Source organism: Eutrema salsugineum, unplaced genomic scaffold (assembly GCF_000478725.1).
Source record: "Eutrema salsugineum unplaced genomic scaffold, Eutsalg1_0 scaffold_14, whole genome shotgun sequence".
Taxonomy (NCBI): Eukaryota; Viridiplantae; Streptophyta; class Magnoliopsida; order Brassicales; family Brassicaceae; genus Eutrema; species Eutrema salsugineum.
The window spans coordinates 5,059,170-5,083,079 of NW_006256877.1; the positions used below are offsets into that span (position 1 = coordinate 5,059,170).

Here is a 23,910-nt window from a genome sequence, read left to right on the forward strand (position 1 = left end):
TTTACATGTATATGACAACCTCAAAAAGAAAATTCTGAATTGAATTTATTTAAAATTACAAATAAATCTTATAAATATTTTTTAAAAACTATATAAAAACTCTGTGCATTTGCACGGATAATCATCTAGTGTCTATATAAATGTCACCTAGAACAGTATAATGCTTTTACATAGAGTAACTGAAGTACCTAATCTAGATTGTACTGACTAAAGTTGCGTTCATTAAAAAAATTATAGTTGCTAGATCGAGCAATATATAGAAAGAGAAGGATTGATATTTTCTTTTTGTTAGTCGCAATTGAAAGACTCATTTAACATTTCTTAATAAGTACTTGAAAGTAAAATAGTTTCGTGTCTTTCGACAAGGATATTTTTAATTTGTATTTCAATATTTAAAATCAAGATGTTTCATATGCAACGGGTTTGTGTGCAAAAGATGTCCAAATTTGTGTGCTATCTTTGTTTGCATTCGTTTGTCTCTTCGCGGGGATGATGAGTCGGTGTTCTCTTGTCTTTAATTTAATCGAATTAATTATTATAAGATTTAGTGATAATTTCGTGATTCATTTTTCTTGTTGTGATTACTTGTATAAAAGCTATTATTGTATAAAACAGATAAAATTGAGTAATAAAACCAGAAATATGCGTTCGAGGCTTTCAAGCTGAAGGGCTAAAACACTCAAACAAAACTTGTACAAGCTTGACTTAAGTGGAGCGCTTAAAGAATAGTCCCTGAACCATGGTATTTATAAAATATATATATTTATATACTTAAAACAGCTTATATTAATAAAAAAATCCTCCAAAAATAGGTCCAAACTCTTAAGAAATTACTTTAAAAGGTATGTAGTATTTAAAGAACTTTCTAAAACTAAAAAGGGCCGAATAATTTAATTTTTTTTGGATATTAAATATAAAATAAAAGAACAAATTGTGGATATTAAATATAAAATAGGTTTATTTTAAAAGTATCCTAGCTCATGATAATGGTATGGTTGTTATAGCATTCTATAGCATTCTATTTGAGATGCAAGATTTTGTGGAGGCGACTATTCCTAATGAGTTCTTTGAGATGCTGGTGTTTGATGGTATCCTAGGATTGACATTTTCATCTTTTGCTGGGTTGGGAACTACTACAGTTTGGGAAAAAATTGTGAACAAAAAATTGATTAATAAAAATCTTTTCACGATTTGGATGAGATCATACAATGGAAATTGAGTAAATGAAAATCCAAATGATGGGCAAATAGTGTTTGGGGTGTTGTACCCCAACCAGAGAGAACACACATATGTTTCTATGCTATTGAGTTCAGGAAAAGATTTTTGGAAATCTAAAATGTCCACAATCCACAATAGTTAAACATCAACATTGCGCTGCATAATGTACAACACTTGCACATTAGGTTTTGACTCTGGGATGACTGACATTTTAAGTTTATGGGTAAATGAATTATGTTTAGAATAATTTACACAATAAGGCACTTTTTGTCTTTTGTCTTACACAGAAAGACACTTTCAACTATTGGTATACTTTTATTACGTGAGAAGACATCTCTGCCTTAAAACTACTTACCCTTTCCCAAACGACACTTTAACTACACCGATTATTTACTGTTCTGTAATTTCTTTTCTATCCTCTTTCCTTACCGTCGAAACCCTACTTCTTCTCCACAGTCGCCGCCGTCTTCATATCTCTTCCGTCGCGGCCATTAAATCCCATAACTCATTTGTCATTGCCGACTAGAAATTAAACGGTTTCTTGCTTCTCCATCGCTCATTTGTCATCCTGTAGCCCTTTCCCTTCATCGTATTTTTCCAATTTCCGAATATGTCAGGTATATGATCTCTTGTTCGAAAAACTCTTTAGAGATTTGCTGTTATTGTTCTGTTTCAGTATTGTTTACCGTTTATTATTCTTTACTCTTATAAATCCCATCCCAAATTTCGTTTGCAAATTCAGTTCCCGACGAAGAATGCGACGACCGTTTACCGCCGCGGTTGTTTGCTACGGACAGATTCCCAGTCAACCGTATCAACGTCTACTCCAAGCCAGACACCCTTACCTTTCTCCTTGATGTGTTGAGAGGTTCTCCAGAGTTGGAAACTATTTTAAACTCCCCTTTCCGCCATCTATTTGAACTCCCAGCCGTCAGATGCCCTATATCGTGTAAGCTCATCCACGCTCTATTAACCAGACAAGTTGTTACCAAGAAAAAAATATGAGGTCTGGATAGTATTTGGTGGACAACCTTTTCGTTTTGGGTTGAGGGAATTCGGTCAACTTACTGGCTTGTCATGTGGCGAGTTCCCTGAGGATTACGACCAAGATTTTCAGGGGCAAGCTGACGTAGTTCCGGATGACTACTGGCGAGAATTAATAGGCAATGATCCTAAGACTACTCTTGCTGACATTGGTTACATGCTTAGAACCCACCCGGATATGCCTACCAGTAGAAGACTTCGTCTAGCTTTGCTTATGATTGTGGACGGCGTACTAGTTGCTAACACACAGATTCACAAGCCCACTCCTAGATATGTTCGAATGTTGGAGGACCTTGATGCATACCTCTCCTTTCCTTGGGGGAGAGAATCCTTCCTTAAAACCATTGCATGTATGCGTCCTTCGAAGAAAGTTCCAGGCAAAGTCGATGACCCCGTAACAGCGTTTAGGCAATTGCTTCACCAATCCACTTTTCGGATGCAAGGCTTTCCTCTTGTCTTACAACTTGTTGCATTCGAAGCCATCCCTTCCCTCCCCTTAAAGTTACCTAATGACTCCGCTCATCCCACACTACTCGAGTGGAATGCTGTAAAACTTCGCAAAAACGACTCTCTATCCATCCGGGACGTGCTTGACGTTGAATTTGCGGACAATGTAACTCTTTTTACTTAATGCTCTTCCAATTTATCTCCATTACTAATGTATTTCTTTTACTGTCTAAACTTTTGTTACTCCGGTTTGATGGTAGCTGATTGTCCATCCACTTATTGAAGTCCACACTCCCGATGTGATTGGATGGGGTGAATGGGATGATGAAATTCGTGACAGAAAAGTTGATTACTTGATGGAGTTGGTAAGCAAACGGCATTCATTCATCAAGAATGTTTGGCCGGGTGGAGACGCTTCCGAGCCGTTAAGGATTCATGTCCCAACACCTGTTCAAAGCGTTCATCGAAGACACATTGTAGATCGTAAGAAAAAACATTCGCAACCTCACACTCCCTCAAAGCTACGCCCAAGGAAGAAATCTACTAAGCATGTTAGTCGGCGAAAACAGAGAACCATCGACGAATATTGCGTTCGCCCCGATGTACAATGCGAAAACCAGAACGAGTGGCTGCTGTCGCAGGTTAAGCAGTTGGTATTACGAGTACAAAATCTGGAAGATAAAGTCAGAGCAAGGAAGTCTGTGCGGTTTGGTAAACTTTCATCCCAACGGCTCAATTCTACCAGACAGAAAAGCAGACGTCAGCAAAAGCGACGCTCCCCAATACAATCATTTACTCCTCTACAGTCTTCATCTCGAATTATCCGGCTAACAGAAGACAACTACACACCCGGGAATTCTGAAACCAGCCAATCAGGCAACCAGGATGAGAACGATAATGATTTCATTGACTCCGTAAGTATCTTATTAATCAGTCATTTCTTAATTGACTCCATCTAGGCCAGCTACTTTACCGGATTTTCTACTTAATGTCTCCCTTTCAGGAACCACCCGTCGATGACTGTCAAAGACAAGAGGAAGATGGTCTTAATGGTCATTCGGCCGCTCACTTTCAACGACAAGAGGAAGATGGTCAAAAAAACCCCTCCGCCGCTGACTCCATTATGGATGACTTCTTAGCTGAACAACCTGGAGAGGAAGCTGTCGTTCCAACCGCCTCCTATGTTGCACAATCCGGTTCAGAACATCAAGGCACTCAAATCGGTAGATACCTAACTTCTTTTACTTATCTTAACCTTCACTACGAATATCTACAAAATGATGCAATCTTATATTTATCATACAGAGGTCATCCATCATGAAAGTGTAAGCGAAAGTACTGTTATTCCCTTCTTAACGCAATTGGGTCCTTTCCTCTACCACAATGTAACGTTCCAGAAACTCATGTTTAGAATCAACATAACATCGTCGCATTATATATCCATTTCCTCATACCTTTTCATTTTGCAAGTTCCAGCCAAGTGTCGACTACGCAGATGGATGCATTTCCAAAGTTCTCCAAGACCTAAAAGAGGACAATGAGATGGGCAAAGTATCCACATTCTTAACATGTTTTCATTTCGATCTAGACTCAATTCTTAGACATGATTCGAGTGTGTGACAATCTTCATTCTACTATCAGGCTGTTGACCAACCGAGTGTTCTTTCAACGGAAGCAAACAGTCTAGCCACTGGTTCTTCTCACCATGAAACCGCTCATTCAAACCCCGTCCACTCGGGGGTACACGATGCGAATAGCAACATCGGAACTACCACAGGTCAATCCATGTTTTCATGGAACTTAGACGACAAAGATCATGGACAAACATTCATGGACATAGTTGGAGATAAACAAACTACTGGACACACAGCCATGGATACAGTCAGATATGGATCAGTACACGTTGATGGACAAACAGCCATGGATACGGTCGAGGACGAACCAGCCGATGTCGAGCCAGTCTTGGATTCTTTAGTCATATTCCAAGTCGACTGTAGCGGACAAATGCACAAAACGCAGCTCATGGAGAAAGGTGCTACATCGCAAGTTCAACATGATGGGAATGTTGAGTCCTTTGTCTCTCTTACGCCACACTCGGATTCAGCGACTCATCCAACTCTAATGCTCACCAATCGACCACATAACGATGGACACCCACCAATGGATACAAATGTGGATACTGTTGAAGTAATTACCGAAAGTGGTGTATCCACCAATCGATGTCCACTGACCTCGATAGTTGTCTCGCATGTTCCAGAAACAATTCGTCTGTGTACTTTGCCCAAGAGTCTACCGTCGAGTGACTTAGTACCCAAATCAAACGACCCAGTAAAAGACCAACTTCACCAACCGGAAAACGACAAATTTGAAACATCGGAGGTATACACAAACTTACTTCACTTGTTTGGTAAGCGTCTCCAACCATTTACAAGTTCGCTCACTTATTGCAGGGTCAAGCTGACGGTGAAGTGCTTTACGTCAGTGATTCATCTCCACCACCGCATAGGGTCCAGCACTCGCCCTCAGACGAGGAGCAACGTTTAGCTGTGGCTTTAAGGGAAAAAAACTACGTTGCCGTCTACTGTGCTACTGCAAAGTGTTGATGAAGAAGAGTTTAAGTTATTCCACGACACCTTGCGGCAGTGCATTAAAGTGTAAGTGTTTCACAGATATCTATCTTCCTTAATAGTTGCAGACAAACCTAATCCAGTTTCTATCACGATTTGCAGAAAACACACCACTGCGGATAACTTCACCTTCGATAACGAATTCATCCTCAACCTTGCTACACCTCAGAAATGGATTTCAACGCTTGTAAGTATCACTCTCTTTACCTTTTTAGTTCATTCTTTTCATGTTCACTTACTTGTTCTTCAATATTCAGCACATGGAGGTGCTCATGTCATTCCTCGGTTCACGTCACAATCGTATCTTACAAGCAGAACAAGCATGCTTTGCGTCTCCATGGTTAATTAACCACTTACAAGGCAAGTACCGTTCTTGGAAAGCTGCTAAAAACAAGGATAAGATTAGATGGGATGACCATCTGACAGCATTTGTGAAGGCCGAATAACAAACATGGCTGCTGGACGTGGACACGGTTTACGCAGCAATGTGTTGGGATAACGAGCATTGGGTGGGTCTTGCTATAAACCTCCGTTGCTGGTTCGTTGAGGTCCTTGATCCACTTCCCTCACTTAACGCCGATCGTAAGGTGGATAAATATATGCAACCTGTTCTAGAACTCCTGCCGCACATTATTCAGACGATGTGTCCAAAAGAAGCTCCAAGAGAATATGGAACGCAACCGTTTAGGTTTACTAGGGTAACTGGCCTTTATGAGAACAGTAGAGGCGGTGACTGTGGTCCTGTAACTTTGAAGTTTCTTGAGCTACATGCACATGGAGACGCAGCCATGTCCGAGATATCTGATTCAATGGTAGACGGTTTCAGGAAGCAATACGCCATGGATATCTATAAGCATTTAGTGGTTCCCATATACTTTCTGGCACCCTGTCTATAAGCAATTAGTGGTCTCACTTCACTTCGGATTGTTCACTATCTTTCTAAGTATTCGGTTTCTGTGTACGTTTTCTGGTGTACGTTTTAGGATTTCCTCTTTCTGAACTAACTTTCTGGATTTTCTACTTACTTCTCCGTCTGTTATAACATTATGAAACTACTTATGGACTATAAACACCACTATTTATGGACTATAAACCTTGTGGATACAATTATAGAAACTCGTGGATACTCGAGTTGGTGTTGCAGGAACTCGTTGATACGTAAAAGCTAACCATTATGAAACATTATTGCAACATTTTCCACATATACCATTGTCCACAGGAAAGTATCCACTCCAATACACTTCACACTTCTTGACCTGTAAAACGTGGTCCGAATTACTCACCTCTGGGAATATCCATAATTTTGTACACACAATTATATGCAGCCGTGGATACTAAAAAACTTACAACGAAGCTACCATAGTGTTACAGGAACTCGTGGATACGTAAAAGCTAACCATTACGAAACATTACTGCAACCTTGGCCACACATACCATTGTCCACAAGAAAGTATCCACTACAATACACTTCACACCTCTGGACTTGTTCTTGATGGATGACCTACTTATGGACTATAAACTACTTATGGCCTATAAACACCACTACTTATGGCCTACACACCCCACTACTCGAGTAAAATATAAAATTATAGGAACTCGTGGATACTCGAGTTGGTGTTGCAGGACCTCGTGGATACGTAAACGCTAACCATTATGAAACATTATAGCAACATTTTCCACATATACCATTGTCCACGGGTAAGTATCCACTCCAATACACTTCACACCTCTAGACCTGCACAACGTGGTCCGAATTACTTACCTCTGGGGATATCCATAATTTCGTACACACAATTACAGGCAGTCGTGGATACTCAAAACCTAACAACGAAGCTAACATATTGTTGCAGGAACTCGTGGATAAAGCTAACCATTATGAAACATTACTGCAACCTTTTCCACACATACCATTGTCCACAGGAAAGTATCCACTCCAATACACTTCACACCTCTTGACCTGTAAACCGTGTTCTGAATTACTGACCTCTTGAGATATCCATAATTTCGTACACACACAATTACGGTAAATATACTCTAACATAGCGGTGCAGGAACTCGTGGATACAATTAAAGGAACTCGTGGATACTTAAGAACTAACAACGAAGCTAACATATTGTTGCAGGAACTCGTGGATACGTAAAAGCTAACATACTTGTAAAAAAAGATTTAGATTTAACTCGTATCCAAGTTTTCTTATAACAAGGAACACGACAGCATGGTCAACGAAGAACTAGAAACCAACATTGTACTCGATAATACCAATTCCAACATTTAGTGGAAAAGGTTCACAAAGATCTCAACTACGATTTTTGCCTACTACGAAGATAAATTCAGTGCAAACTACAGTTATCCTGAACCGATATTGCTTTACAAACATCAGTTAGATTTACAAGAAAACAGAAAATATAAAATCATAAGAAATCCAACAACAATTCCGAATCTCACAAGCACTTTAGCATCCGAAAATCCTCTGACATTTAAGACACGGTATCCTGTCCTCTCAATTTCACGAACAGATGACTTCAGTTCATTGTAGTCTTCATGACACCCAGAAAGTAGATCTTTGAGTTCGTTTATCAACACCCTCAGCGTAGCGACCTTATCGCGAAGAAGATCCACATCTCGCCAAACTTTAGGAGGATCTACGAGTTCGCCACTGTCACCAGTCAAAAAGTACTTCATCCGATCTGCTTGGTATCCAAGCTTCACTTCTTGCTCTGTAAACTGCTGCATAACAGCTACATCCCACCATTTATGGAAATTGCAACCACCATCCTATTCAAGGTGGTTACCGATTAATATTTTTTTAAAATTTATAATAAGTGTTTTTTAAAAACAATTTAATAACGCAAATATACAATTTAATACCTTCGCATCTGAAAAATCGCCGACCTCGGTTGTCTGGTTGCTCTGATGTATCCAATAGAGGAGGCTGCCCACAGTAGCACTTTTTCGGTATACCGTCATCGTACAAATCTGCGTACTCCATTGCGTTCAAGCTTTCTCTCGACGAAGAGCTTAAGCTGTAGCTGAAAGTCATAACCTCCTTACAGACGTCCTAGCGGCGACACCAAAACTAACATTGTAAAGACGCCTAATATGCCTAAAACCTAGTTTGAGGGCAATGTTGTCATTTAAGACAACTCTCAAAGGTTGTTTATATACTCATCCATCTTTAGTATCCATATGTTTTTATCCATTATATACCAAACACATACCCAACTACATTACCATATACCATCCAGGAGTCATTAACTTATTATAAGGAAACTCAAATTTATAACGGACTCAAGCCTTGCAGGATCAATATCATCATAAACTAATGAAAACAATCCGTCTTTTAATTAGGCCACTCAAAAAAACCCATAATGCGGTTCAAAAACAAAAAGTACACTAAAAAAAAGCCGTAACGCCCATAACATGCCATAATACATCAGGCAACCGCTGTCCAAGGTTTTTCATCCACGCCCAAAAAAACATCAACGGCTATAACGTTTACATCCAAACAAACAAAAGAAGGGAACATCCACCCCAAGCAATAAAGTGGTACTGGTTACTGAGTTGAACTGTTCCTAAATCGGATTAGTGCAGCTGCTTCGATTGTGTCCAGACAACCGACACCGTCCACACTTGTTTGGCACTGATTTTGACACCCGATTACCCTGCATATATGTTTACCATTTCGTTAGTTTCAATCAATGTAACTACATATCCAACGCAATTTTTACCTTAATCTCGCCAGTGGAGGGTATCCGCAACTCCTTAGGACGGCCGGAAGGTCTTCTTGCCTTAGGTGGAAACAAAATTGAACTACTGACCTCCACAGGTACCTCTACTTCATTCGGGTTAGCCTCTGGATTACAACACCTTGGTAAGTTTCCGCCCATGTTGAAGCTTTGTAACAATCTCCCACTAAACTCGCATACGGAAGTCCAACCGAATCCGCTGCAAACAGTGCATGTCCACACGATATTTTAAGTTTCTGAAACGCCTGGCATGTACACTTCCGGTCATTTAAGACAACATTGTTCTTAGTCCCAAATCGATTAACAATCTGTATACTCCAGCTAGATACACTATTGATCTTGCTACCCTTAGTGTTCGCCATATACTTAGTCATTACTTTGTCAACCTCTGGCGTAACAATACCGCGATGCTTAGCTGACTTCTTACGGCGAGCAGCAAACCATCTGGTCATCATTGACTGGATAAAAGTCAGCAGCTCTATTATTGGCGAATTCCTACCCTCCCTCAATGCTTTGTTCAGCGTTTCCGCTATGTTGCTAGTCATCAAGTTATATCGATTCCCAGGGAAATAAGCTCGTGTCCACGTCGCTGTGCCCATTTTCTCCAAATATCTGGCACAATCAGCATTCATACCTCTCACCTTACCGTATATCTCCTTGAATTCAGTGATGCTAAATGCAAACGCGGCAGCTCCCACCAATTTCGAAAGGCCTTTATTCTTATACCTTGAGGTGACATTTCGCTGAACATGCACAATACAAGCTCCATGAGTGGCTTTAGGATATACCATTTTTTTCGCAGCTTTAATAGAATTGTGTCTATCAGAAATAATTGTCAAGCGATTGCTGTCTGCAAGCAACTTCTCCAAGTTCTGTAAAAACCAAAACCAGGAAGCATCGTTTTCGCTGTCCACAACTGCAAAGGCTAGCGGAAACACTTGGAAATTAGCATCCTGTCCACTAGCTGTTAGCAACACTCCTTTATACCTCCCACCCAAATGAGTACCATCTAACACAATTAAATGCCTAAGTCTCCTAAAACCAGCAAGAGATGCTCCAAACGATAGAAACAAGTACTTAAATCGCTCAAACCCATTTTCATCAGTTTCTGTCTTCAATTCTGTTACAGTTCCTGGATTGGCCATTTTCAACATGTAAAGATACTCAGGAACCTTACTGTACGACTCATCATCTCCACCTCTGACTCCCAAAACAGCACTCTCTTTCGCCCTATAACACTTCATATAAGAAGCGTTAACCCGTAAATCTTCCAGTACAAGGCGCTGCAGTTCTCTTGTTTTCGGACCGTTGACGGGATCACCAAACTTTGATTTAAATACAGCAGCGATAACACGGGAAGATGCTCTTTTTTTAAACTCTTTTCTAGTCTCAATATCGCATGTGTGTTCCAAGTGGGCCTTCCTTATCTCGTAATAAGAGCTACCTTTTATTTCCTTAGCCAACACTCGCCAGTCACATCGCGTATCGAGACAACTCACCACAAAACTATTCCGCTTCGTACGCGTCTGCTTGAACTGAAACATCTCCTTGATTGCATAGACAGCTAATGCAATCCTACAATCTTCCTTTGACGGATAAACCTTGCCAACTCTAACACAATCTTCCCCATCCACCAGATCCAAATCAGGAATATCAGAATTATCGTAAAGGGTATCGTCAAAAAGCGGTGGAATGTCGAACTCCTCATCATCCACAGCTCCAATATCCCGTGGACACTCCTTCGGCGTTGCCCCATCCACACCACTCCATCCACTCGTTTCTGTCTTCGTAAATCCGCCTACTGGTGGGTTCCCTACGTATACGTCGTGGTCAAACGCATCATTAGTACTACACCTAATCACATCCCCATCATTCAGACATTGCCACTTCTTCTCCGACGTATCTACAGGGTCGCACATAACGTCAGCTGCATTGGACCCACCGTATTGCTCATCAAGAAATGGCTCCCAAAACTCTTTATCGTACTCATGTGTCATCACATCATAATCCACTTCATCACCAATATCGCCTTCCTCATCATCATCACTCTCTGAGAAAACATTATCAGCTTCCACATGGAAACCGTCATCTCTATTACCATTTACATTTCCATTTTTGTACATTTCTTCAAAAATCTCCGCGTGTTTAAACAGCTCCTCATCCAAACTGTTAGGCAATACGTTACGCTGACCTTCGAAGGTCCCTGTACCTGATTTCCTAGCCCTGAAGCTACATTCATCACTAATAAAGTCCCTCTTCCTAGAAGTTTCTGGCTTGCAACCATCTTGTTTTTTAGCCTCCTCGTTTATGGAATTTGGCGGAGAAGACACACAACCAGTGCTATCCTCAGATGTTGTAGACGTCAATGGAGTGGTTTTCAACCCACTACCCACACTATTTGGACCTTCGTTGGCCTGAAAAAACCCAAGCTTCCTTCCAAATCCAGGGACTTCATCAACCACAGTTTTACGCACCCTCAACGGAACAGGGTGCTTAAACGAACCATCCCCGCTGGTTGTCACTGGTGTTTTAAATGTGAAACCTTCACCCTCGAAATTACTCGGTCCTCATCTTGTAGGATATGGTGTTTTGTACCCAGAAAGATCACCCGAAAAATCACCACCATTACTTCTTCTTCTCACAGCATTCCTATTAATACTACAACCTCCCTCAAACCCGCTTTTACCCACCTTGTTCTCGTCTCCATCAAACTTTGCAAACAGGTTTACACTACTCTGGACCCTGAAGTGTTTTAAGAAATAGCCTATCGAACTATCGTTCGTAACCATAACCGGCGGTGTAGAAATGCCGGTAGCTAGTTCGGTGCTATTAGGAGGCCAATAACTTAGCGTGACCGTCACACCTTCGCCGCCATCATCAAAAAACTCATTCAATACACTCTTTTTCAACTCTGTGATACTAATACCGGGCCTAAGTGGAACAACTCTAGACATCTTAAGCTTGTCCACAACGAAATCCCAGAGCCCTTCACTCGAACGCATCCACTCGCCACAAATTACCAAACAATGCTCATCCATATCTAACATTGGACCTATAATCATATCGCAAAAAAAAAATTTTAAGTTTTCATGTCCACGATATAAACATCCACGTTACAAAAAACGCTACTTCTACAACAAACCTGGTTGAGATTTGTCCGCCAGCGCCGAACGTGTCTGCTCAAATGAAACAGGTTACCCTAATATTACGAGGTTTCCCAATGTGTAGGATTATGACGTTTACCTACCAAATGTAGACAAACCGTTGGATCGTGTTTATTTAATGCAAATCGAACGGCTATTATTATTGATCTAAATACAATTTTGTAGGCCCTACTAAAGAGAACCTAACTAAGCGTAGCCCCGTAATACATCAACATTATCCACTATAACGTATCCATCAGAACGTAGCTATCAAAGGACTGAAACATCTCACCACACGAGACATATTCTACCTTAAAACGCTGTTGCGGCCCATTATCAAGGCCCATCTTAACACTATATGCACCTATCTCCAATATTACGTCCAGAAAAACAAATCCACGAATCTATATCCACCCGATACTGTAATCGAGAAAAAAAAACAAGTCGTCTCCGTATTCGTTTCAGATCCTGGAAGGTCGCCGTATCGGTTTCAGATCCTGGAAAGTATATCTATAGTGACTGTCGATCGTCGACGGCGCAGGTTTCCGATCGCCGAAGTTGTATCTACTTGTCGATTAAGAGAATCAAAAAGTGCCATACAACAAATTTCAATTTTAGATCTTAAAGAAAAATTACAGGAAAATATCCAAATCATGAATCTGCATAAACTCTTGGCAATTTGTTCTTCGCTTAGTTAGATATCAAGATTGGCTATTTAAGCGGTGAAGCGGAAGAAGAAAGCCAAATCAAGCTGAGTTTAAGCGGCTTGCCGGAAAAACAAAAAAAATGGTCTCTACCGGTTACCCGGAAAAAACACAGTAATAATATTGACACAAGGTGAAAAAAACAAGTCTCCATTTGTGAAGGACTCTTTAGAAATTTCACACCATGCCACATAGGCAAAAGTACCTCAATAGCAACATGTGCCTTTTTACAGTAATGAAAGTGTGGAAAGTGCCTTTTCTTGTAATTCACTCTTACATATTTATATAATGATTTAGGCAGCTATCAATACGATCAATAAAACAATTGGAGCATTTCCAATGGAAAAAGTTTCTTGCTCTAATTCTGTTTATAAGTTCCCAAATATCTCATTCAAAACAGGCAAAAATATTTTTCCCTCACTTCAAGAGATGTACGATCATGTTACTCAATCATTTGAATTGTTCTTTTCTCGCCCTTTTTTGCTGCACATATTCTTGATTTTTTTAATCATTTGAATTGTTCTTTTCTCGCCCTTTTTTGCTGCACATATTCTTGATTTTTTTTTTCCTGTAAGTACATAGACAAGGAATGTACATGAACTAGAGCAGTATGATTTACTAAAAGATAACAAGTGAAAATTTGAAATCATATCAAGTAAAGCAATTGTTGACCATATGAACTAATCCAAATGATCAAACAGAGCAGTGAATTAAGTGTTGGGGGTGGGGGTGGGATAAAAAGACCTGAACCATTGGTTCATGTTGGATTGTTGGAAGCACACTTGTTCCGCTCCTACCCCTATCCGTCAGTGTACTCAAACTAGTACTCATCAATAATATATGTAAAAATTAATTATGGTTACTCTATTTGAAAATGCGTGATATTTATTCAGACTGGTGCTGTCTTGTGTTACACAAATTACGGCCTTGTTGACGGTTAGAGCGTCAGTTAAGTTCATCAGTTATTTGTTTGTTTTGAACATCTGGTGCAGTCAATTCAAAGTAAAAGTAAATGCATTTTTTGCTATATAGCTCATAAAGTATCAGCGGAAAGTTGGACTATACAAGATGGAACTATTAGTTATGTTTATGCTTACATAATGCTTCTTAATATGTAAGAGATTAAGGAAGAAATCTAAGAAATTGTTTGACAGCAGTTGTTTATACTACTGACATAAAATGGGGCTATAGAATCATTTTGTAACTATGGTCAGATTGTTTCCATTTTAGCAAGTGCAAGGCCATTGTCAAGCCGATCATAGCATAGGAATAGAGATGGACAAAAATAGAACTTGGTTATAGCATAAAAGAAGAAAGCAAAATATATATTACCAAATGTTATTAATGCAAAAAAAAATGCTTAGTTATTTTATAACAATAAAAAGGGACCAATCATTCCCGTTTGAAACTTGGAAAGAACCAACGAGCATTAGAGAGTGGAATGGAGGAATAAACAAACTGTTGAGGCTGTTCAGCCTTTTTTGTGTCGAGATTATAGATCAAGATTTCATTTTGGTCATATTTATCTTCAAAACCATTACCATTAAAGTAGATGGAGTTTTTAATGATTCCTTCAAGACCGTCCTTAGCAAGCACGGTAACACCCAAATCCAAAAAAATTGACTCATCGCCGAGAGAAACGATCTTGTCCCATTTAGACTTGGTCTTCTTGGATGAATCCATCTTGTAGATTTCAAATTCCCATATCTTGGACATAAACGGACGTAAACTCTCAACAATCAAGATATCTCCTCGTAATGTAACTACCATATTAGTCTTCCTCTTAACAACTTGGAGATCGTGTGGGATATCAGGAAGTCTCATCTGAAGACCTGTTGCAATGTGTACGCATCCACGCACGCTAATCTTGAAAACTTGCAAGGGAACTTGTCCAGAAAAATCGAAAATCTTGAGTTTATAATGGTTGAGACAATACAGCTTGTGATCCTTGTATAGCAAGTCAAAACAATCGTAGACACCTGACGATAACAGCTCGGGGATTTGTTTCCACGAGTTATCTCCTTTCTTGAAAGAAACCGCATTTTTCATCATCATGCATCCTTATAACTAGGTAATCTTTGGTTTTCTCATCTATCCACAATACCGGAGAGATGAGCCCAAGATCTGATTCAAAAGTCGGTAGATTGATCCTCTCGCGCGTTAAAAGATCTAAAATATAAAGATGGGAAATTACCTCAAATAACTTAGAAAACTACTAACTTTACTACTCTAACACCTAGGTGAGCTCTCTTTACTGAACAAACCCATGATTCTTGGTTAAACTCTTGTAGACCCTTTTGAATTCTTTTTATTACGGTTTATGCCATTATCAAATTAACTCATTTAATTTATTTCATTTGACTAAACATGTGAATTAAAGAAATAATTAAGTAATGCAAACATTCTTTATTCATTGCTCTCTTCGTCTTCTCTCTCTTTCAACTCGACGGCGACTCTGAGATTAGGGTTTTTAGTGCGGCTGCGAAGGTGAAGTTCTCCGGTGGAATCGTCCATTGATAGTCGTTGTCGGGAGAATTCCGATGGTGTTTAGGGTCCGTTCGTCTTTGTTGGTCGAGTGTGAGCCGAAAATCGGCGGTTCGTCATCTCGGGTTTCGTAGTTGCATTTCGCCGGTGAGAAAGGTAATTCCGACGACCCCAAATTGATTTGTTGTTTATATTCATAGATTTTCAGGCGTTGTTTTATAGTTTAGAGTGAGATTTTTGTTAAACATGGGTTTGCTTACAGATTTGAAATTTTGTAAAAACGTATGTTTGAGATTTTGTAATATTTTCATATCCTTGAAACCCTTATATGTGGTTAATATTTTCCGGGGTCTGGAGATGCATTCTGAAGAAGTGATATTGTTTTTGAATTTGGCGCGTTATCTTGATGTCTGTTTTGAACTTTTAATGGAAGATTTGTTTAAATTGTAAAGAGAATAGTGGAAGAGTTTTGGTTTTGATGAATTGGTGGCTGATTTGATATAGTTTTGGTTTTGGTCAGTTTTGGTTATATTGACGGAAGATTTGTTATCCATAGATTTTCTTCTGTGACAGTTTTATGTATGGTATTGGAACAGTTTTGTTGTGCTAAAGCGGAAGAGTTATCGGTTTTTACTGAAACTTGTTTTTTATGCTTGCAGCTATGGCGTCATCTAGTGGGACTAAAGTCACCTCTGCAGAACCGAAGCATGAATCACTACTGCTTCCTCAACTTGTTTGGGAGGGTGAAAGATGGAATAGGTGCAGATGTGTTTGAAAACATCAAGGAGACTTCCCAGGTTGGAGTAATATTGAAGCTGGCAGACATGGACTTTGTATCGTCTTCAAACCTTCTTCACAACTTTCTTACGCGACAGCTGTCAATAGAAAATGGTCATGAGATTTGGATTTTGATAGGAGGTCAGCCCATCAGGTTCTCTCTGCATGAGTTTTCTGAAATTACGGGGTTGAATTGTGATAGACTTGGGGATGATGACAAGGCCGAAATAGATGACTCTGAGTTCTGGAAAGAGTTGAGAGTCAGTGGAGATGGACCAAAATTTAAACATCTCGAAGCAGTGTTGTCTAGATGTAGGACTTGGAGTTTTGAGAAGAGAAAGATGATTGGATTGCTGTGTATTCTATCAATAGGAATCTTAGGAATATCTCAAAATAGCAGAATCCCCATGACGTATGCGAAAAGGGTCTTGGATTTGGATGCATTTGAGAGGTTTCCGTGGGGAAGGGTTGGATTTGAAAGCATCATTAGTTCGATAAAAATAGTATGCTTCGAGAAGACTAGCTATGTAGTCCATGGTTGTGTGCATGCATTGGTCATATGGGGATATGAGTCGCTGCCTTTCTTGGCCGAAAAATTTGGTGATAGGAATGAAGCTGCAAATGTGTTTCCTCTTCTCCGTTACAGATCAAGTTGCAAGCGTTTTAATTTTGACGCATATGTGTTGCAGGAAAAGCAAAAACACGGCAGTGTAAGTTTTAATGTTAAACATTTGATTACAGTAGTTGATTGTATGAGTGAGAAATTTTGTAAACATCTATCATAGCTGTGTTTCATTGTAGGTACGTGTAAGACATATGGTGGACAAGGAAGAAGAAAATCGTTTGTGCCATACAGGGTCAAACAACTACCGCAGAATATACAAACGGGAGATTGTGGCATATTTGCTTTCAAGTATATAGAGTGCTTAGCACTAGGTAGTCTGTTCGACGGTCTGAGTGATGCTACCATGCCAGCATTACGCTTGAAGCTTGCGGCAGAGATCTATTTACGCACATCAGCTTGCTGTAAATACACATACAGCTCGTGGTTGACAGCTTCAATTTTCTCAAACAGAATATTGAAATCAGCAAGTTTGTAAGCACATGCGGCCTTCTTAACCAGTCCAAAAGTATCTGCGCCTTTGAATTTCAGAAGTATATTCTTGTGTAAATGATATGTGCAGATCCCACGACTAGCAAGTGGGTACACTTTCGTTATTGCCTGACCTATTGATCTATGCCGGTCAGATATTATAGCTAACCCGTGGTCATCCGGAATAACAATGCTTAGCTGCCTAAAGAACCATTCCCATGAATCGTGATTTTCAGTATCGACAATGGCAAAAGCTACTGGAAATATTGTGAAATTGCCATCTTGCGCTGTTGCAATAAGTAGTATTCCTTTATATTTCTCATGGAGAAATGTTCCATCGACCACAACAACTTTCCGCATAAAGGCAAATCCTTTTATGCTGGCCCCAAATGCAATGAAAACGTACTTAAAACAGTTGTCTGGATCAACTTCTAGCTTCGTATATGTCCCAGGATTTGCTCTCCTTATCCTATACAGGTATGTTGGAAGATCATCATAACTGTTTTCTTCCGTGCCTCTTACCAACTCACGTGCGGTTTTAAGAGTCCGATGAGCCTTCCAGTAATCCATCTGAAAATGGTCAATTATAAACCTTATAACTTGCTACTACAACACTCACAATGATCAAAATATTTCTTATAACTCATTTTTTGTTACCTTAATACCATATCTTTTGTTAAGTGAAGCAGCCACATGATTAGGCAACACTGTCGCATCAATACCACCAACAAACTCTTTGTACATGTGACCTAGTATCTGGTGAGTTGCTTGTCGAGATCGAGATGAACGCTCTGTAACTGAGCAACTATGCTCCTTTACATATATGCGCACGTAAAACTTCCCACTGTTATCAATCGGTGTAGCTCGCACTCTCCATTTGCAACCTTCAACCCAGCAATTGACAGTATACAACGACCGCGTCGATCGATCAACATCAAAATCAAAATTATGCAGCACTGACAGAATTTGCAATCTTGTCTGTAAATCACCTTTACAGTCATATCGTTGCCCTATAGCCAAATCAAGAGAAGCTATTTCTAGTTGCTTAAACTCATCATCAACCTCACGCAAGATTTTCTCTTTTTCAATTCCATGATTGATTTCCTCTTCTCCACCGACGTCAACAGAGCTCCCATACTTACTGTAGTTCTCATCATCTGAAGTAGCACCATCGATATCATCACAGCGTCGAATCTATATTCCTCATCTTCATCACCGATGTCGTCGTCGACACCTTCTTCATTTTCTGGGTGGTCTAGACCTGGACCAAATTTTCTTTCCTCCTTATCTCCACCAACCAAATTTGCATCCTTCTTCTTTTCCTTCTTTACCGAAGATGCATCGTAGATCTCTTCCTCGCCGCCGTCGTCTTCCCTCTCTTTCAACTCGACACATAGTCGAACTGGCTCAGCTTTCCTTAACTTCAGATATCCAAGCAGTTGCCTTGAATTATTGATGAAAACAGGCGGCGTATCTACATGTAATTTTACCAACATCTTCTTCGACAAGAGATATGACAATTCAATAACATAGAGCCGCTTATCTATCTCGTAATCCTCATACACTATCTGTATAAATTCCTCGAAGGTGGTTCTCACATTTAGATCTAAAACTCTACATCCCTTTTTTTCATCGACGCCGAAAACCCATTTACTCTTTTCTGTTTTCCATTTCCCGCAAACTAATACGATTTCTTCCTTTTCCATGAAGTCAATCATTTTTAGTGGACAAAGAAAGACTGATTTCGTACACACCAGCACAGAGAAAGAAGATGGAGAACCAGATTTGCGATGAAACCAAGAAGGAGATGAAGGACAAAATTGTCATTTTGCCATACAACGTAACTCTGCCATTAAAACACCAGTCAAGTCTACCACAACAGGAATTCGATCATAACTAATGAACACCCACCAATCGAATCAAACAGCTATTTAAAGCTGTTAAATCAATTTTTTTTCATCTCACTATAATGTTAACGTAATTAACGTCATAACAATAGATGTTAGGGTTGATATAACATCATATTAAGCATTAAATCACAATTTGCAAGCGACAGATTTAATAAATCTTTTATTTCAAATCTGTCAACACAGGATGGGTTATTCTAGTAAATTATAACTCTGTTGTAACGTCAGGTAAATACGTCTATCGTAATGTACTTCTCAACCACAAATCTACCATCACGTACCAATAAGTCTGGCATGTCGGTATTATAAATCTGTCACCATTAAAGTGTTACTTGAGTAATTATAAAGATGCGAACAACTCTGTCGTTACAAGTCAACAACTCTGTCGTAAATACGTAACTCTGTTATATCGTAAAATGTCCTAACGTAAGTCTATCGCCTCGTATAGGTTAGTCTAGTAATTTAATTTCCTTCTGTATCTCTGACGCCAAGCAGAAATAAATCTATCATGATACATTAAATCTGTCAGCACTTTCCGACAAATCTACCAAGAAAAGTCTACCAAAAAAAGTCTGCCAAATAAATCTATCAAACCAGTTTAAATCTGTTACCATAGTAAATAAATCTAACTAAATAAGCCTGCCGTGGAAAAGTCTGCCAAATAAATCTGTCACACAAAATAACTCTGACACTATAGTCACCTATAACTATGTCGGCCATGATTAACTCTGTCGCACCAACAAATCTGTCATCATTAGCCCGACAGATTTGTATTTTGAATCAAACAACTCTACCGTGGCACAAATCGTAATTAAACGCTGGGCAAATCGTAAATAAATCGAAGTTTTGCTGACGTGGCAGCGAAATAGTAATGGCATTTCCGTTATATCGTTTTTCCTAACAAACGTCTTTAGGGTTATAATTGGGATTTTTTTTTAATTTTTAAGTTATTCTACTAATAATTGAACTTGTTATGCTAAAAAATAAATATTGCCCGAATTTGGGTTGTTTTAGCTACTCACCCTATAAAGATTATATTGACGGATATCCACAATGTTCATTTCAGTACATTGAGGGTCTAGCATCAAAAGCCAGCTTCTATAAGTCGCCACACAAAAACTGTTTCCAAAGTCGTTGCCGAGATATTGAGTCTTGTAAACCTTGTCTTTTTCTTCAGGATTTAACAAGAGACCGTAATTGTTGTCCTTGGGGATTAGAATCATCCAGGGGATCTCATTGTTTGGCTGAGATATTTTCGAAGCCAATAGCCAAGATGAACAAATTGTTTTGGCTCGTTGAAAATCCGCAAATCCAAGGCGTTCAAAAATCAATCGCAGGAGATCTTGAGGAAGCTTGCACCAGCAGTGCGCATTTGTCTGCATCATTGTAGTCCAGTGGTAGGGAAGGGTTGTGTGGGGTGTTACAGCACTTCACCCAGATTCGATCTTCCCTGGAAACAAAAAACACAATTATGTGGAAAGTCTGGGTTTGGGCCAAAGGCCTAAGCAGTTTACCTGGTAGTCCAGTAATAGGCGATCTGGCTACCCCCTGGCATTAGTCGGAAAACATTTCAAATTCGGGACAGGTAGTGTGGTGGCCCATTTGGATCTCATGGATCTCATGGCCCGTTGACTCGAGTTCGCTCGAAGCTCATGGTGTCCGTTGAACTGTTGATCTTCGGTGCGTTCCTACCGTAGCCGACCGGATCAGCCGATAAAGTTTATCAAAAAAAAAAAGCAGTGCGCATTTCTTCTCGGACCTGGTCGAGTGACCGCAACAACAGAGTCGGTGTGAGATGCCATCAGGAGAAAAGTAGGTTTTTCTTTTTCACTCCCTCAGGGAAAGTTTATAAAGAGATAACTAGAGATGTACACTACACTCATCTATTTATATGTGATTCTATGTAATTCCTGGTTCACCATGTATCTAGGTAACTAGGTCTTCCGTGAACCGGTCAATTAGGCAAGTAACATTTTGAGAACTAAAATTATAAAATTAGCGTTGTATAAGAAAGATTTTTTTTTAGAAAAAAAATCAATTCTTAAAAATGACACACTTTTTACTTTTCCCAAAATAGCATCATTAAACTTATTTTCTTATAGTAGCACCATAGAAATGATTAAAAAATTGATTTATCAAAATTTTTTGGTGAACTGATACGATCCTCCCAAGGAAATTGCACTTGCTTGTTTGGTAGGGGTTGATAAACTCGGCCAGATCGGTTTGATCGGAGAGATGCTAAGGGGTGAGGGGTTGCCTCGAAGATCCTTAGGCCAACTCGCGAGAAACAGAAACTGAACAAGGGGGTGAGAACACCAAGTGTTGATCTCGCGGGTCAAGGATGAACAGGCGTGAGACTTGGTCTCGAAAATTCCTGTTGCCCCTAGACTACTTTGAACGAAATCGAAAACAAGATGTAAGGAAGGCTGCGTCGAATCCTATGGACTGAATCCGATAAACTAAAATAAACTTTCAAGGCTAACCACCTAAGAAAGGAAACTCAAAGAGAACAAGAGAAAATCTCGAAATTTTATTGATAAAAGTGAATGAGAAAATACAAGGGATTATGGCTCTTTATATAGAGTCTCATAAGAAGTGCAAAAGACAAAAATAATAAATAGATACATTGAATACGATAAAGGACCACTCGGCTTCCTCGGATGACCGTTTCACTTCTCTCGCGCGAATGGCCTTTCAACTTCTTGTAACGACTTTTAACTAATTCGGATAAGGAAAAGATGTGGGCCTTAACCTCATTAAAACCCCATCCGGTAAACCCAATGGGACAAACCCGGATGCAAGGAAAAAGAGTATCAAGGGGCCACACCGTCCGAATAGGCTAAGAGTGTTACAGCTCGGTCGCTTAGTGTGGCATCCGTGAACTTGGCCATTAATTCGGTATATAACCTCCAAATGACCATGGACAGCTTCCTAGCTCGAGACCGTGTAATTGGACCAGTGAGCTCGGTCAGTTCTGGACTTGGGTCGTTCACCTCGGCCAGCTTCCCTTCTTGAACCTCCATCTCACTTAGCTCGGCCATTTGGTCGAGATTTCCGGTCTCGCCTAGTCTTCCGGCCTGACCCTCAGCTCGCACCTCGTCCATGCTCGTATCATGAACACCTTCTTAAATCTCCAAAATGTTTAGTATACCAATAACCAAAGCAATATTTATAAATATTTAGGTTTGAAAATAATTTGTGTGTAATGTTAAGTATTGTCCATTACAACTCTAACCACCCGGAAACAGCTTCTAACCTGCTGCAGGCCTCTCTCTCTCATAGCTCCTTTTCATCATCGCTTCATTATAACTTCGTGAGTTTCTAGTTTCTTCTTCGTTTCTGTTTCCAACGACAATGGGCTATATTCAGCTTAATCTTTTCTACTTCCTAGTTCCTTGGTTCAAGTTAGGTATCTTGTTTTTTTTAACAAAGTTAGGTATCTTTTTGGGCCTTTCATTTACTTATCTAGGGTGGGCGTTTGTAATTTATGATGGGCTACTCTTGCAACAGTTAACTTTTAATTAGATACAAACATATTTTATCCAAAAAAACAAAAAAACAAAAACATGAAAATATATCTTTCCAAAAAGGAAATGAGAGAACATCAAGAAAAATCTTTCAAACTTTTCGTACGGTAAACTAAAAACAAATGCGTAAAAGATGCATACACATAAAAGTCATGTACTTACACAAGATGTGTTTAAACACAAAAACACTTTTTTCATGCTTACCTCTGGTTATAAATATATCCTCTTTTCTTATTATTTTCATTTTCATTTTCTATATTTTCTCTTCTTCTCAAGATTGTTTTCTTTTTCTTAAAAAGAGGGATTTTGAACTGAGATGGATCACCCACATCAATGTCGCCGTGGTATATGACAGCACGAAAATTTCATATCAGATTGAAAAAATGTTGCGGTAACAAAATAATAGGTCTACGAAATGTTCGTACAGTCCTATACGGCGATATTGATGTGGGTGATTCAATCCACTTCAGAATTTCAAGGTAGTCTTTGACACGGGAAGCTCCAATCTCTGGATTCCTTCAATTTGTCGGCCTAAAACGGAATATCCACATCTAAAATACATGTCTCAGAATCTAAGACATACATACATAAAGAGGCATGAAATGTCGGATGTGGATATTTCGTTTTAAAAGCATCAATCTTGCGTATCCTTGAGGCATAAAAAATAATAACAAACACATTAGGAAATTATAATCCAAAATCCCAATATACAAACACTAGATACATATTAAATCATTTAGTAGTATACACACATTTATCACTTTTTTCTATAAATACTCTTATTTTCTTTCTTTTTCTCCTCTTTCTTCCTGTAAGAACTGAAATTAGCTTATCGTCATCACAATGATTATGATCAACATCATCATCACTACTCTTAGAATTTACCTTCACTTTTCCCGTTTTTTAAATCGTACGTTTCTCTTCGTCTACCTTTGTTGTTCTTTTATTGGTAAAAATAAAACCCTTTGTTGTTCTTTTGGTGATACCGCTGATAATTTGGCCTAGACAAAGCATCCGAGGCATTACTAATCGGAATTGATCGAGTGACTGCAGTAGCAGAGATGCTGTGACATGCCATCAGGCGAAATCTGGGAGAAAAATAGGCTTTTCGTTTTCATTCTCTCCAGGAAAGTTTATATAAAGAGACGTAACTAGAGACGTACACTACTCAGTACTCTCATCTATTAAAATA

General features: G+C 39.3%; 1 protein-coding gene across 1 annotated transcript; it reads right to left on the bottom strand.

Moving 5' to 3' along the window:
• Nucleotides 1-14,322: 14,322 nt before the first annotated feature.
• LOC18022682 (putative F-box protein At5g66830) lies at nucleotides 14,323-20,993 on the bottom strand. Its single transcript, XM_024158660.1, is given in 4 exon segments — nucleotides 14,323-14,976; nucleotides 14,978-15,124; nucleotides 20,244-20,567; nucleotides 20,937-20,993. Coding segments are annotated over 4 exon segments (1,182 nt in total).
• Nucleotides 20,994-23,910: the final 2,917 nt, after the last annotated feature.